The sequence below is a fragment of the Hemiscyllium ocellatum genome, chromosome 9 (genome assembly GCF_020745735.1).
Source record: "Hemiscyllium ocellatum isolate sHemOce1 chromosome 9, sHemOce1.pat.X.cur, whole genome shotgun sequence".
In the NCBI taxonomy this organism is placed as follows: domain Eukaryota; kingdom Metazoa; phylum Chordata; class Chondrichthyes; order Orectolobiformes; family Hemiscylliidae; genus Hemiscyllium; species Hemiscyllium ocellatum.
Window position 1 is genome coordinate 70,283,622 of NC_083409.1, and position 16,367 is coordinate 70,299,988.

The 16,367-nt window shown below is 38.4% G+C and overlaps 1 protein-coding gene across 1 annotated transcript in view; it reads right to left on the minus strand.

Moving 5' to 3' along the window:
* Positions 1-7,904: 7,904 nt before the first annotated feature.
* agbl4 (AGBL carboxypeptidase 4) overlaps positions 7,905-16,367 on the minus strand; it is a 766,018-nt gene continuing 757,555 nt past the window's right edge. Inside the window, exon 11 of the mRNA XM_060829584.1 lies at positions 7,905-8,084. Within this exon, the coding sequence (XP_060685567.1) occupies positions 7,905-8,084 (180 nt within the window). The remainder of the gene's footprint in view (positions 8,085-16,367) is intronic.

Genomic DNA, 16,367 nt, shown 5'->3' on the forward strand with positions numbered 1-16,367 from the left:
ATGGGAGATAAGGAAATAGCTGGAGAACTTAATAAGTACTTTGCGTCAGTCTTCACAGTGGAAGACATGAGTAATATCCCAACAATTAAAGGGAGTCAGGGGGCTGAGTTGAGTATGGTTGCCATTACAAAAGAGATAGTGCTAGAAAAGCTAAAAGGTCTTAAAATTGACAAATCTCCTGGCCCCGATGGGCTACATCCTAGAGTCTGAGGGAAGTGGCTGAGGAAATAGTTGGTTGAGATCTTTCAAAAGTCACTGGAGTCAGGGAAAGTCCCGGATGATTGGAAGACCGCTGTTATAACCCCATTGTTCAAGAAAGGATCAAGACCAAAGATGGAAAATTATAGGCCAATTAGCCTAACCTCGGTTGTTGGTAAAATTCTAGAATCCATCGTTAAGGATGAGGTTTCTAAATTCTTGGAAGAGCAGGGTCGGATTAGAACAAGTCAACATGGATTTAGTAAGGGGAGGTCGTGCCTGACAAACCTGTTAGAATTCTTTGAAGAGGTGACAAGTAAGTTAGGCCAGGGAAACCCAGTGAATGTGGTCTGTCTAGACTTCCAAAAGGCCTTTGATAAGGTGCCACACGGGAGGCTGCTGAGTAAGGTGAGGGCCCATGGTGTTCGAGGTGAGCTCTTGGCATGGATTGAGGATTGATTGTCTGGCAGAAGGCAGAGAGTTGGGATAAGAGATTCTTTTTTAGAATGGCAGCCGGTGACAAGTGGTGTCCCACAGGGTTCAGTGTTGGGGCCACAGCTGTTCACATTATATATTAATAATCTGGATTAAGGGACTGGGGGCATTCTAGCGATATTTGCCGATGATATGAAGATAGGTGGACAGGCAGGTAGTACTGAGGAAGTGGGGAGGCTGCAGAAGGATCTAGACAGTTTGAGAGAGTGGTCCAGGAAATGGCTGATGAAGTTCAATGTGAGCAATTGCGAGGTCTTGCACTTTGGAAGAAAGAATACAAGCATGGACTACTTTCTAAACGATGAGAAAATTCATAAAGCCAAAGTACAAAGGGATCTGGGAGTGCTAGTCGAGGATTCTCTAAAGGTAAACATGCAGGTTGAGTCCGTGATTAAGAATGCGAATGCAATGTTGTCATTTATCTCAAGGGGGTTGGAATATAAAAGCAGCGATGTGCTGCTGAGACTTTATAAAGCTCTGGTTAGGCCCCATTTGGAGTACTGTGTCCAGGTTTGGTCCCCACACCTCAGGAGGGATGTACTGGCACTGGAGCGTGTCCAGTGGAGATTCACATAGATGATCCCTGGAATGGTAAGTTTAACATATGAGGAGCGGCTGAGGATTCTGGGATTGTACTCATTGGGGTTTAGAAGGTTAAGTGGAGATCTAATAGAAACTTACAAGATAATGCATGGCTTGGAAAGGGTGGACGCTAAGAAATTGTTTCCGTTAGGCGAGGAGACCAGGACCCTTGGGCACAGCCTTAGAATTAGAGGGGGTCAATTCAGAACAGAAATGCGGAGACATTTCTTCAGCCAGAGAGTGGTGGGCCTGTGGAATTCATTGCCGCGGAGTGCAGTGGAGGCCGGGACGCTGAATTCTTAAAGGCAGAGATTGATAAATTCTTGATGTCACAAGGAATTAAGGGCTATGGGGAGAATGCGGGTCAGTAGAGTAGAAATGCCCATGTCTTATGGTCTTATGGTCTTATTTGTAGCTGGTGTCCAACATGAAGATCCTTTGGAGTGAGTGGCGAATTAAGTCATTAGGAACCCACTCTGACTTCCATGTCATGAAGTCTAGGCGTCTTGTTTTATTTGTGGGGTGTGGTAGGATCGGAAATTGCACATTTAAAGAGTGAGATGTGGAATTAATAAGCTCCTTAACAAGCAATAATCCCCCTTATAGCATCTCACTGCTGCCTAGCAAGAATCTCGCCTTGAACTTAGTTAAAAGAGACAGTGAATTGTTCCTGGCCCCAAGGTAGGCCTCGCTGGACTTCTCACATGATTCTGCTACGGTTCTTGCAATAACCCATGTCATTCAGGCCCCTACAAGATTTTGCCCTTTGAAACATGCAATTGGATACGACATGAGTCTGACATCACTACGCAATTCCACTCCAGGATATCACAGATGTCCTCCTATTTTAAGGACTGCAATTTCCCCTCCTACATGATCATAAATGCCCTCCAACGCATCTCATCCACATTCCACACCTCCACTCTTGAACGTCAACCCTCCAACTGTAACAAGAATAGGACCCCTGGTCTTCATCTTACACCAAAGTTATCTCCGAATATAGCACATTATCCTCCGCCATTTTCATCACCTACAATCAGATCCCACTACCAGGGATATATTTCCCTCCTCACGCCTATCTGCATTCCGCAGAGACGATTCCTTCTGTGACTCCCTCATTAGGTCCACACCCCCAACTAATCCACCCTCCCCTCCCGGCACCTTCCTTTGCCACCACATCCACACCTCCCCCTTCATCTTCTTCCAAGGCCCCAAAGGTTCCTTTCACATCCAGCAGAGATTATCCTGCACATACAAACACCTCACCTACTGTGTCCGTTGCTCTCAATGTGGTCTCCTCTACGTCAACTCTCCTTCTCCTCGGATGCTGCCTGACCGGCTGTGCTTTTCCAGTACCACACATTTTGATGCTGACCTCCAGCATTTACAGTCCTCACTTTCTCTCAATCATTATTATTAGCAAAAGCATAACAGATTATATCTAAGAGCATGGTGCTCATATGAATAAAATGTACTTACTCATAATGTTCTATTTCCTCTTTTAGACGTTCACAAATCACATTACTCACTTGACATAAATTGGCACTATCCACTTTAAAGCAGTTCCTAGCAAATATTCACATATTTCAAGAGAACATAAAAGAGCAAATATAGGATGAGCACTAAGAACTAAGAATAAAAGGTTGGTAATCGTGAAGCAATCAGAATAGATCCCTATCAGACTGCACACCTCTTCTAAATTATTAAGTAATATACATCCTATTATTCAATAATTGTCATTAAAACAATTATCTGCTTTCAAACAGAAAATAGTCTGGTAAGATATCAGTAGTGTATATGAACAGCTACCATTGAGCATGGTCCAACCACAAGTGACCTTCATTCCAAAGAAACAGCAATTCTTAAATGCGCTACTACTACTACAGGCGCATAGGGTTCAAATTCCAAAATGTGAATATAACAACCTCGTAAAAAATACACTTCTGGGCTCACAAGACTGGTCAACATTGTAAGCAGATTTTTAAAGATTTGCTTTTGGGATATGTATGATACTAGTAAGGCTGCATTTATTATTCATGCCTCATTGCCTCATGAAGGCAGCAGTACATTTCATATCTGCAGTAATAAAGTCCAAATACTGAGGCTACTTGTGCAACGGTGTTAGCTGAAGAATTCCTTGACATTAACCATGCAATAAAATATAGTTAGGTAAGGAGGAGAATTTGTGGGATTAATACTACAACGTTGGTGATCTCCACAAACAGGGCTTGTTATGAAGGTGTAGAAGTGCACTGTACCTTTAAGAGAGTACCAACAGAGCTACCTGACAGTACCAAGTGTTCTGAAAAAAGATACAAGGTAACCTTTTGGTGCAGCAGTTAGTATAGGTGGTTGCCTGGAGACAAAAAGCAGATTCGAATTAGGCCAATCAGTTTAAATTATACCCGAAACATTCCAAACTCCAAGCAAGTTTGAATTTAGTATACTGACAATCTTAAAAGCCAATGGCACAGTCCGATGCTTTGGGGGTATAAGACCAGGGAAAATTGAACATGTGGGGGGAGAACTGCCAAATCTACAACATCTACAAACTGCCCAGAGAATAGCTCTCTTAAAGGTATCTTTATTGATCAGTAACCTGTGAAGCAGAATCACCACCAAGAAGAAAAGAAGACAGGAATACAGAGAAGAACCGAAAGCTGCCTGGTTTTGAGATAAGACATTTGGTTTTGTAAATCTTAATTGAGAGTTTTATCAGATTAGTATTATAGAAGAAAAGGTAAAAGATAGGTTAGAGGAAGGAGTTGTAAATAGTTGTTAGTTAATTATTCCCTGTTATACTTTAAGAAATAAAGTTGTTAATTTGTACTTTGAATAGTTCTTGGCCTCTCGAATTTTCACAGATTACTGCATGGGATAATTCTTTTCTGTGTTGCTGCTTTAAATTAAGCAGGTCGTAACAGGCTGCTCTGATCAATTCATCGTTTCACCTATACTTGCCCCACTAAATTGATTTCTTCCTATCTCAACTCTGTTTGTTTTAACCTTATCTGGTCTCTTCCTATTTAAAACATGCAACTCTTCTGAATTCCGTTTAAAAATCACACAACATCAGGTTATAGTCCAACAGCTTTAATTGGAAGCACACTAGCTTTCGGAGCGCCGCTCCTTCATCAGGTGATTGTGGAGGACACAATTGTAAGGCATAGAATTTATAGCAAAGAATTTACATAGTGATGTAACTGAAATTATACATTGAAAAATACCTTGATTGTCTGTTGAGTCTTTCATCTGTTCGAATACCATGATAGTTTCGCTTCTTTCATGTGTAAATCACAAAAGCTTTTTTTAAAGGCTGCATTCTCAGGTTAGCTGTAACAATTGATGTTAGCTCGACAATATGTTGAAGGTGTTAGCCCCCTGTGTTCTCTGTCTATGCCATGATGTTTAGATTGATTCTAATCTAATAAGTGAGATAACAGAGTTTCACATGAATTCATGCAGTTTTTGATCAAATTACAATGTAACTCTGCAAGTACAAATTCACCCCACAAAATATATGTATTCATGTAGGTCTTTGTGTCTGTCTGGGTCGGGGATTGTGAGTGAGAGAGAGAGTGTGTGTGTGTGTGTGTAGTGAGTGTAGAGTGTCTTAAGTCTGTGAGGGGGTGCATGTGTGAGTGTGGGAAATGTGTCTGAATTGCTGCACTATTGTGTGATCACACTGAGATTGTAGGGAGCGGTAAATCTGTCCTTACACTGCTGAACAACAATCTTTTCTTATGTATTCAGTTTATTAGTAGCTAGGACAGGGCATCCTTTGAAGCTTACTGGTTCAGTCCTAGGTCCAAGTATGTCATTATCTCAGCAATTATCGCTTGATGTTTACCATTCGTAATAAAGGATTTACCTGCTATTCTACATCAACCACTTATACAGTTGCCAGTTTTCAGGCCCTAGCCATCTCCTTCTCATGATAGACATCTAATCCCTCCACATTGTAATTCTTATCAAATTAAAAAGTACTGCTTCAGGAATTGATACATGTCCTAGATATGCTTTTTTAAACATATTTTTCATTAATAGAGCTGTATAATTCAATCCAGCAATTGACAACTCCAATTTTCCATTTCGCAAAAATCATATTTTTGCACCTACTCGGTATATAAATTGATATGCTCTTTGCAGCCTTGATATGCTGTACTTTCATTACAATAATCCCTCATTCCATAATTGCATGTTTTCCTGGCTTCTCTGTCATATCTGTTCTTATGATGCATTTCCCTCTAGCATGACCTCTCTTGACTATGTGTATTCGATATGCCAAGCTTCTACTCTCGACCCTTTCTCCACTTCCTAGAACAACAATAATATTCTCCTAGTCCTCATCATCTAGTCCACAGGATCCAGCTTCAATGTATAATCATCTGTCATTTCCATTCCTCGGCACAATGCCTCTTTCAACATTGCTTGGAGACAGGGGGTTGTCCTCATCAGGTGGCAGTTCTCATCAGGCAGGTGCCTTCTTCAGATGGAAAATGAACCAGGATGGATTGAGGAAGACCAGGGTAAAGTTCCCTCACACTTCAAATAGAGAGCATGATGATGCTATTGATAGCTACTGAGATCAACACACCCCGTATCAACGCTTACTTTGATCAGTGAACTGTTCTTGGCCATCATGGTCATTGCACTTTTCCTGTTTATTTAACTAATGTATTTAAATTTAATATACTTAACAACCATTCTAAAATTATGAATAGTCAACTGTTTTTCTTAGATATCTATGGTCTGAGAACCCACATTCTTACATTGAGATGTTACAATTCTAAAATCTCATACAGTGCCTCAATCCATCTGCTCAATGGAGGTAGAATAGAGGCTGGGCAGCCTAACTGTTCAAAAAGGCTGTCAATGTAATTTAAATGTTGTAATGAGACTTGGAATTCGGAATTTAACATGTTTTATTGTTTAATTCTACCTGATAAAGCCTTGAGAAGTATGGCAGACTAATGGGAGGTAAATACAAAGGCTTATTGGAATAACATGCATTAGAATTTAATGGATGGAAATTCATATGAATTTGAATTGAGCATGAGGATGGAACATTAAATCATGAGATTTACTTTGATGTGTAATTCAGCTGTTCATCAATTAATTTATTCAAATTTAAAAAGATTAATTTCTCTGTTAAAATTACAGGCAAAAATAGCATAGAAAGCAATTCATTTGTCAATATCACCTAGTGAATCAGCTGACATTCATTGATAAGATTTTTAAAACTATAATTTGTGTAGCAAACAATACATTGAAACAAATGCACAATCAGACGGAATTGAACGTGAACCTTTTGGGAAGGAGGTGCAAAAGCTTGGTTAAAGATGTGAATTTTAAGCAAGGATTGAAAAAACAGAGGTGTGAAGAGTTTAGGGAGGAAATCTAAAATTTCCTCCCTAAACTATTAAATGTCCTCCCTAAATTCCCTAAATACTGGTTCTCAACCTTAGAACCAGTATTTTAAAATTCAGCATTTTTGAAGGGGAGTCTCTGGTATAATGTAGATAATTAGATTAGATTACTTACAGTGTGGAAACAGACCCTTCGGCCCAACAAGTCCACACCGACCCGCCGAAGCGCAACCCACCCATACCCCTACATTTACCCCTTACCTCACACTACGGGCAATTTAGCATGGCCAATTCACCTGACCCGCACATCTTTGGACTGTGGGAGGAAACCGGAGCACCCGGAGGAAACACACGCAGACACAGGGAGAACATGCAAACTCCACACAGTCAGTCGCCTGAGGCGGGAATTGAACCCAGGTCTCTGGCGCTGTGAGGCAGCAGTGCTAACCACTGTGCCACCATGCCGCCCACGGTGTAACGTATTAATTAATTGTACATAACAATCTCCTACAAAGAGCGATTAGATAATAATGAATTAATCTTCCTGTTTATCTTGATTTTTGGACATGTATTTGCCAGAACTTCAGGAATAACTCTCTATTCTTTGAAATAGTGCCATGAGATATTTTATGCCTGCTGAAAAGACCAAATGAGGCTTCAGATTAATATGTCAATTGAAAGTCTCCCTCAGTGACTGTACTGAAGAATACACTTACAATTTTGTACTCACGTCTGTGAAGTGAAACCACAAACTTCAATGAGGAAAAGGTGTTTACCAACGAAAGTGTGCTGCCATGTTTGAATTGCACAACAGACCAGATTCAGATGAAAGGAGAGTTCAGAAGTGATTGTAGAAATGGACAAAGTTAAAAAAATGAGGGGAAGGGCAATGAAGAGATCTAAACATAAGGAAAATATTTTTACACATGGAGGAACTGGAGTCAATGCAATGAAATACCAATGTAAGAATAATGTTAAGACAGACAGCTTTTCTAACCCTCCACTCAAGTTGATAAGTTGCGTCAAGCAGTGTTTTGTGATGAATCATTAATTTGTTTTAAAGTCTGGTTTAGATGTACAATAATGATTGACCACTTCATTTCAGGAAGATATTTTCACACAGCAACTTTAGTAATCAAATGTCTATGAACTGAAGATGATTCATTGATAACTCTTACTTTTTGCACTTGGACAATCTCATGATCACATTCTCCTAATAATAACACTGTTCACCAATAAGGTAACATCTAAATAAGGTCTTTACATTAAAAGGATACAAGCTTCTTCTGTATAAGGAACTGTGCTGGTAGTTCCTCCTACCACATAACTGTAAAAGGAAACTTCCAGTGTGTAGCAGTAGGAGGTGTCATCCAGAAGACCACCAAGGAAGCGACGTCCTGTGCCTGCCTTCACTGCATCTCGGTTAAAGCAAGTACTGGACTAAAAATGAAACATTTGAAAATTAAAAACTTAAAAACAAAACAATAAAAATAATTTTATCGCCACAAGTTGTTTTGTGCAGCACTACACTGCCAGAAACATTCACATTGTTGTGAAATCAATGGCAATTGAATCATATTCTCTTGTAACAAAAATATCCCTGTTGCAGGATTCCTTTACTATTACTTTTAAATGATAGAATTTGAAGACACTGTAGGTGTCTAAATTTGACAGCCCCTCAAACAAGCTGCAAGGATTGCAGTCCGTGATTAAAGTATCCCCGTTGACTGCAATGCAGGCAGCATGTCAGCTCTATACTTTCTGCTTTTTAAACTATTTCAGTGTCTAGCCAGTACTACCTGTGTTGTTCATTGAAGGATCCTGACCAGGGGTGGGGGGAAATATTGTGAGTGCTAATAGTTTCCTTGCATTTCTTAAAGAGAGGTGCATTGGGTGCTGGCAGTCGTTTAGAAAACTAAGCTGATCTGGGAACCATTAGATAATGGAACAAAGTAAGAACACACAGAATTCAAGGGGGGCCTTGGTGGAAAAGTTGGTAAGTAATAGAGATGTTGAATAACACTGAGAAGCCTCTGGCATTATCAGGTGTGAAGTCCTGAGGGCTTCCTGCAAGACATTCAGTGACCTCATGAGTAGTCAAGATCATTGAATGCATCTTCAAATGCTGTATCCCTCCAATTGTATGCTGACCTCACACACTACTCAATTCGCCACCCATTTAAAACTTACCTACTAACAATCTCTGACAATCAGGACTCATTTTATTCATATGCTGCACTGTTGCCTCACACATTGACTACTGCTGTAAGTCTTACACCTACGTTTTACAGCTTATAACTGCAGAGGTGCAAACAGGTTGGAAAAAATAAACGACAAACCTTTTTCGTAATTTCAGGACAAGATTAGATTCCCTACAGTTTGGAAACAGGCCCTTCGGGGGCTGTGTTCAAGGAAGATTGGATTTAAATAACAAACATTAGATAACATTGTTGTTTGATTTTGTTAAGCTAAAGTTACAGTATTAATAATACATTGTTAATTTTTGTCTGAGCTATAAACCTTGTTATCTGATATTTGTTATTCTAAAAGTTTGGTTAGGAATTATTGGGGTAATTTTGAGGATCATTGAATATTTTAATTTTACTGTGTTATGAATGTAGGGATAGGGATGCTGATTTGATTTGGCTTGCTGTACCATGTCTTAACAAGAGTTAATAAGTTAACACTCTTCAGAACTGTTTGAGCTCTGAAGAAGAACCATATCATCTTGAAACATTAGCTCTGTTTCTCTCTCCACATTTGCTGCCAGACTTGCTAAATTTCCCCAGCATTTTCTGTTTTTACTTGAGGTTCCACATGAATTCTGCTGTAGAGAACTTGGATGAACACTTCAATGGTGCAGACTCCAGAGAAACAGTGACGGATATATATGAAAAGATGCTTAATCCAATGGAAAACCTGCTAAAAAGCCTGCAGTCAATGAAGAAACATGAAGACCCTAATAATATCTTGGCAAATCTTTGTGCAGAACCTAGAACTGATATTCTCATCTGGAAGTGGTGGCCAATTGTGCAGTCCAATCCATAGAGGCATAGAACCATAGAGGTCTACAACACATGAAAAGGTTCAGCCCATTGAGTTTGTGCTGGTCAAAAACATCCGCCTAACTATTCTAATCCAATTTTCCAGCACTTTAATGCCTTCACAATGCAAGACTACACATAAATACTTCTTAAATGTTATGAAGGTTTTTGCCTCTATCACATTTGCAGGGAGTGAGTTCCAGATTCCCACGACCCTCTGGGTGAAAAATTATTCCTCACATTCCATCTAAACTTGCTGCATCTTAATATCAATCTAGAGCCTGGTCATTGAACCCTCTACTAGGGGTAAAGTTTATTCCTAACACCTCTATGCCTGTCATAGTTTCATACATCTCAATCATGACGCCCCCCCTCCCCCCCCAAACAACATCCCTCCTCCTAGAGAAACAGTCCCAATCTCTCTTTATAAGTAAATGCTCCAGCACAGGCAACATCCTGGAAAATTTCCACTGCATCCCTCCAGAGCAATCATATCCCTCCTATAATAATGTAGCATCTGATCAACGATGTCTCAGCGTCTATTGCAACACGAGGCGAAGAATACACATGTCTGGGTACTGCAGTAGAATCTCAGACTAAGGTTATGAGAAGTCAGCTTGCATCCACACAATATCAGACTTCAAACAAAATGGTTGTGATTTACAGAATGTGAAGGGAATTGGAGAGTCTCACAGCAGTCCAACAAACTGTTTCCTAACATACTTCAAGATTGTTGAGGCATGTCCTGGGGGAAAGTCAGGTTTCTGTGGAGCTGTCCACCATTTATTCTCCCACGCCTTCCATTCAGCCGGCCAGCCCATCTCAGCCATGCTGAGATGATGCTGTTCATAGTTGGGTTACAATTGTGCCAGCAATAGATGACAGATTCCATGAGGACATGCTTCTTGAAACACAGATCCTCCTTACATTGCTCCTCATTGAAATTAATATTCAACCTATTTATATACAGTAGTTGATTCCTTAAAGTAGCACTTGTGAGCAGTTGGGCAGAACTTGGAGTCCTCACAGTTGGTGAACACATATTTAATGCTGATTGGTGGGCATATCCAAATGACAAGTACTCCAGATCCGAATTTTACAGGGTCCATATATTTTGTATCTGCTTGAAAATATTGTCCAAAATATATATTTCTTGGAGTTGACAAGATTCATGAAAATGTTATATTTACTAAACAAGCAAAAGACATAAGTGTTTGTGCTTTGTCAGCTGACACAACAAATCTGTATGCTGGGTAGCTCAACTCGCTTTCACCAACATTGCTTGTTATGTATGTGATCTGTTTTACACACTGATTTAACTTCCATAGACTCAAAATAGGTGTTCCACATCTCATCTGTGTCAATTTTCATTGAAACAGGACAGTCCTAGACATGAAGATGAAATATTATTGTGCTATTGTGGAATATTTGCTCCAGTGAAACTTCCAGATACAAATAATAGATGACAAAAGTCATACAGGTATTTAATCTATAACTCTGTCTTTTGTTGTGCTTTGATTGTTTATATATACAGCCATTTTTAGTTACCAAAAGAAGATCCAAAAATTTGATAATTATTAACATCAACAATTGTTTGAAATAAAGCAGGAGAGGGAGGAGTTAACCTATTGATATTATCGCTGGGCTGTTAATTCAGGGACTCAGTTAATGTTCTGGGGACACAGGTTCAAATTCCACAGCAGATAGTGGAATTTGAATTTAATAAAAGAAAATTGGAATAACAAGTCAAATGATAAGCATGAACCCTTTGCCAATTATCAGGAAAAACCCATCTGATTCACTAATGCCTTTTACAGAAGGAAACTGCCATCTTTACCTAGTCTAGTCTGCATATGACTTCAGACCCACAGCAATGCAGTTAACTCTTGGCTGCCTGATGGGCAATAAATGTTAGCCTAACCAGTTTCACTTCATCCCATCAATGAATAAAAAAATGCTAAGTAAACAATTCTCATGTACCAATATAAAATAAGGTTGACATTTTAGTGAACTGAACCAGAGCAGGGTTATGATATTACGCAGTTATAGTTATTATGATCCGAGCAACTATTTTGATTAACATTTTACATTCATTCTATCCATCTTTTCTCAATAATTGCTAGTTTTTTGGAAATATTGTGACATATTCAATTACAAGAAAATTTTATGCTCTAACCCAGGGATGGGGAACCTGTGGCCTTAAGGCTGCATGCGGCCTTCTAGGCCATTGTGTGTAGCCTTTTGAATGAATCCAAATTTTGCAGAACAAATCTTTGATTTTTTATTAATATGTTCTTTTCGTCCTTTTTTATTTTTATTTTAATCTTAAAATTAATGAATTTAAAATACCAGAGAGTAAAAGAAATACAATGAAAGGTTCTCTGACTTTGAGAATCATGACATCACACTCAAATTAGCACTTCAATCTCACCTAGTTGATTTCTCCAAGGCTCCTAAGAACTACAGATGGAATTGACAGAGCTCTCAGAAGATGACATTTTAAAGTCCTTATTTGATGTTAAGAAAGATCCGATTGAAATATGGAAAAATGCAATAGAATACCCATGCCTTCATCAACATGCACGAAAAATGCTTTCTTGCTTTTCAACCACTTATTGCTGCGATTCTACATTCTCGTACTTAACCAAAATCAAGACGCCCTTAAGGTCACAAATGACGGATACCCATCTAGAGGATCAGCTAAAACTGCAGACATCCATTCTGCAACCAAATATTCAAATGCTTTCCTACAAAAAGCAGTCTCAACAAAGTCATTAAAAGGTTAGTTAACTTTAGAATTAACTTTTTTTTTCTTTTTTTTAGTTAGTTAGTACAATGTAGTTAGATTTTTACAAAATAATGTGAATTTCAAAGAATATATAATTAAAGTTTCTTGGATGCAGCCTTATTAGATTACAACTAACATAATGCGTCCTTCCAACATGAAAAGGTTCCCCACCTCCACTCTAACCTAAAAGCAACATGTAAATCCTGTCAATAATCGGATTATCAGAAGACATCGAAAGAAATTATGCAGATCAACTCAGTTTCTTTAACTTGATAAGACATTTCTATTAGAGTGAAAAATTGTATTAATCTAACCCCAAAAAACAATATTTAGTTGTTGCTTAAATAATAGCTATTTAGAAACTATGAGATAGAAATTCAAATGATGGCACAAAGTTATGATATCAGATTGAATAGTGATTACATAAGTTACATAGATATTCAGTTTCAATGTAATCCACAGAACAGAACATGTTACATTTTAGTGGCCTATTTTGTGCAAGACGTTAAATAATTTTCATCTCAAAAGATATTGAATAGGAAATACCAAACATGTCTTAAATCATAATCTTATAGTCTGAATATTCAATTTTGTTTCATATATAATTTCTGGAGGAAAACCTTTAAACCTGTTTATTTCTTAGTTACACAAAATGAAAGTAAAACTTCTTCAAATTATGTACCTGTACTATAACTGATTACCATTATGTGACAAACCATTTTCACAGTTGTTGCCAAAATTATCTCCTGACAGCCACAGTTTTGAGTAAGTTATACTAGAAGGCATTTTCTCAAAAAATATTGCCCTCTTAGATTTTACGCCTGACCACATATTTGGTTTGTTAAATTATGCTGGAGCTTTCCCTGAAAGTAAACCTAACCCAAGGGGATAATAACACAAAAAGTAAATACATTTGTTATCCAGCAACTGTTGAAATTCATTTTAACTAAAAGGGGTATCATGAATTTTATAACATTACTCAATGTGGTTTATTAGACTACAAGTGGTATGTTATTTATGTCAGAAAACAATATTTTCAAAATATATTCATAGTAGGCATCAAAGTCATGCTAGCTATAACAATGACTGTGGTGGCTCAGTAGCTCAGTGGTTACCACTGCTGCCTCACAGTGCCAGGGACCTGGATTTGATTCCACCCTTGGTTGACGGTGTGGAGTTTGTAATTCTCCCTGTGTCTATGTGGGATTCCTCCGGTGCTTTGGTTTCCTCTCTTAGTTCAAAGATGCATACGTTAGGTAGATTGCCCATGCTAAATTGCCCATTGTGTCCAGGGTGGGTGGATTAGCCATGAGAAAAGTAGGGAGGGGGTGGGTCTGGGTGGGATGCTCTTTGGAGGGTTGGTGTGGGCTGAATGGCCTGCTTCCATATTGTCAGGATTCTATGATTTCTATGAAAATTAACCTGTGAACATTTAAACACATAGACCAATAATTATTGGGCAGCAATTAAAACAGAAAATTCCAGTTGATTGAAAGATACAATGGAGAACTGCTTTAATGCCGCTTCAAGCATATTAGAATGAAATCCAGATACATAGGGATTACAATAAGGGTTAGAATATTCTGAACTCATACAAGTCAAATACTTGAGCAGCTCAATGCTTGCCATGGTTGCATTATGATTAATCTAGTCTCCATGACATCCTTATTCTTTTTAAGTGATTACAACATTGAACTGGACAATGCAATACGATATGAAAGTCGACATGCTTATTTTGAAAAAGAATTCTCTAAATAATTTCAAACAAGATAAGGCAATATTAATTTGGATACAGTGTTAGTTACAATTTACAATATAAAGCAGTCTTCAATATGTCTATTCTGTGATCCACAGTAAACTAAGTGATGATATATCATGTTTTAAACTGGTCTTCTCAGTATGACACGTAGGTGCTTTTAACCTGATTGTTATTAGTCAAATAGCTATGTCTCCAACTAGGTGGCTGCACAGAGCACTTCTCTAACCCTGTGTCTGCACCTTGAACTCCTCCAGCCATGTGACTGAATGCTGAATTCCCAGCTTTGTGGATGCACACCACAATCCTCCAGTATTGTGACTGCATACTGCAATCCTCCAGCTCTTTGCATGCATTCTGGATCCCTCCAGTACTGTGACTGTATACTGCAGTCCTTGAGTACTGCGGCTGCACACTGTACCCCTCCAGTACTTTGATTGCACACTACACTCCTCCAGCCCAGTTACTGGACTCAAAATGGTAACTGTGCTTTCTTACCACAAGTGCTGCCAGATATGCTGAGTTTCTCCAGCAATATTTGTTTATTTCCAATCTCCATCTTTCACAGTTCTTTGATTTATTACAGTTATACACAATGGCTTGCCACCAAAGGCAGCAAGGACATTTGGGAAATGGTAGGAGGCACTATCTCAGCAGCATTCTCCGTATGTTCAAGTATGAGTATTTAAATGCAAATAAGGAACTTTTCACTTTTAAAATATCCAATATTCAATTTGCATCATGTTAATATATAGGTCTTATAAACAACTTAATCCCTGCAGAATGTTAGCAATCTACTCCTTGATGGCACACTAATACTATTTGCTGTGTGCTTGCACAGCAGATAGAAATGATTTATGCCAACTACCTACACATAAAATTCTGCACAAAAAAATCTGGAATTCTTTCCCAAAATGTTTCTGCATTTTTACCTCATGCTTGCCCTCTTTAAAGCACACTTTAAGATATATCTTTTCAATTGAGTTTTTGGTCATTTATTCTATTATCTCCTTTCATGGATTGATATAAAATTTTGTTTGTTAAGCTATTTGTGAAGCACATTAGGAGATTTTATCACTTTGAAGCACTTTGTAAATTATTGATGATATTGCCTGAAAGATCCAATGGTCATTACTGCATGAGGTCCTAGTAGAACTATGTAAGCCTCAGCTCTTATCACTCTGCCTTGGAAATTAGCCTGGGTCTGCACAGTGAGTTCACACCAGAATAGGGAGGCTCAATATTCAGTGAATGGATCTTCATTGGATGTGTTAGGCTGAAATCAGGACTATTTCATATGTAGAGGGTGAATCAGACAATTTTAATTTCTACAAATTTCAAATTACTCGATTACTATTTTCTTGACATCTAACTTCTTTATCTAAAAAAAATACAGGCTGGTATCAACATGCCTTTTCCTATGGTCCAGCATCTGTGTACAGGGCTTTTAATGTCACTGTCAACCTTGTGTTCAGTCAACAGGAAGTAGCTGGCTGTTGAGTGTAATATATAGATGAAGTTTCCCTTGCCTAAAGGCAAAATACTACACTTCAGTGATTTGTTCAATGTAACAGTGAACTTCAAATCTATCTGCATGGGGCTTTGCAAGAGCTTCAATTTGCATATTAAACAATCAACAGCACCCGCAAAAATCTATTTGTTAAAGTTTTGGTACTAGCCCTTATTAATGAAAGCTGTCAAAATATTCTCGTAAGATATACAGAATTTTTCAAATATTAATTCAAGAGATAAAGATGAAATATAAATGTTTCTCTGGTCTTTTACTCTAACTTTGTTGCAGGAAAGATATTTTACTTTTGGACTCAATATAGTTCATTACTTTGAGTACAGCACAATGTTTAAGAAGATGATATTCTTGAATATGAAGCTAATTCTGAATCTAATTACACTGGAACTCTCTGTCCTGCCTTCCAACCCCGATCCCACCTGCAAGATATTAGGATAAAGGAACATGAGACTAGGATATGAGAAGGATTTTCCTTTTCAGATTCAGGATTTTGCAGTCATGATTACAATGAGCTCTTGGTGGCACTCAATGCCTGATCAAGGGTCCTGAAATCAGGAAGGGCTGGGTTTGCTGAGAGACACCAACTTGCCACTGCTGATCATTCTCC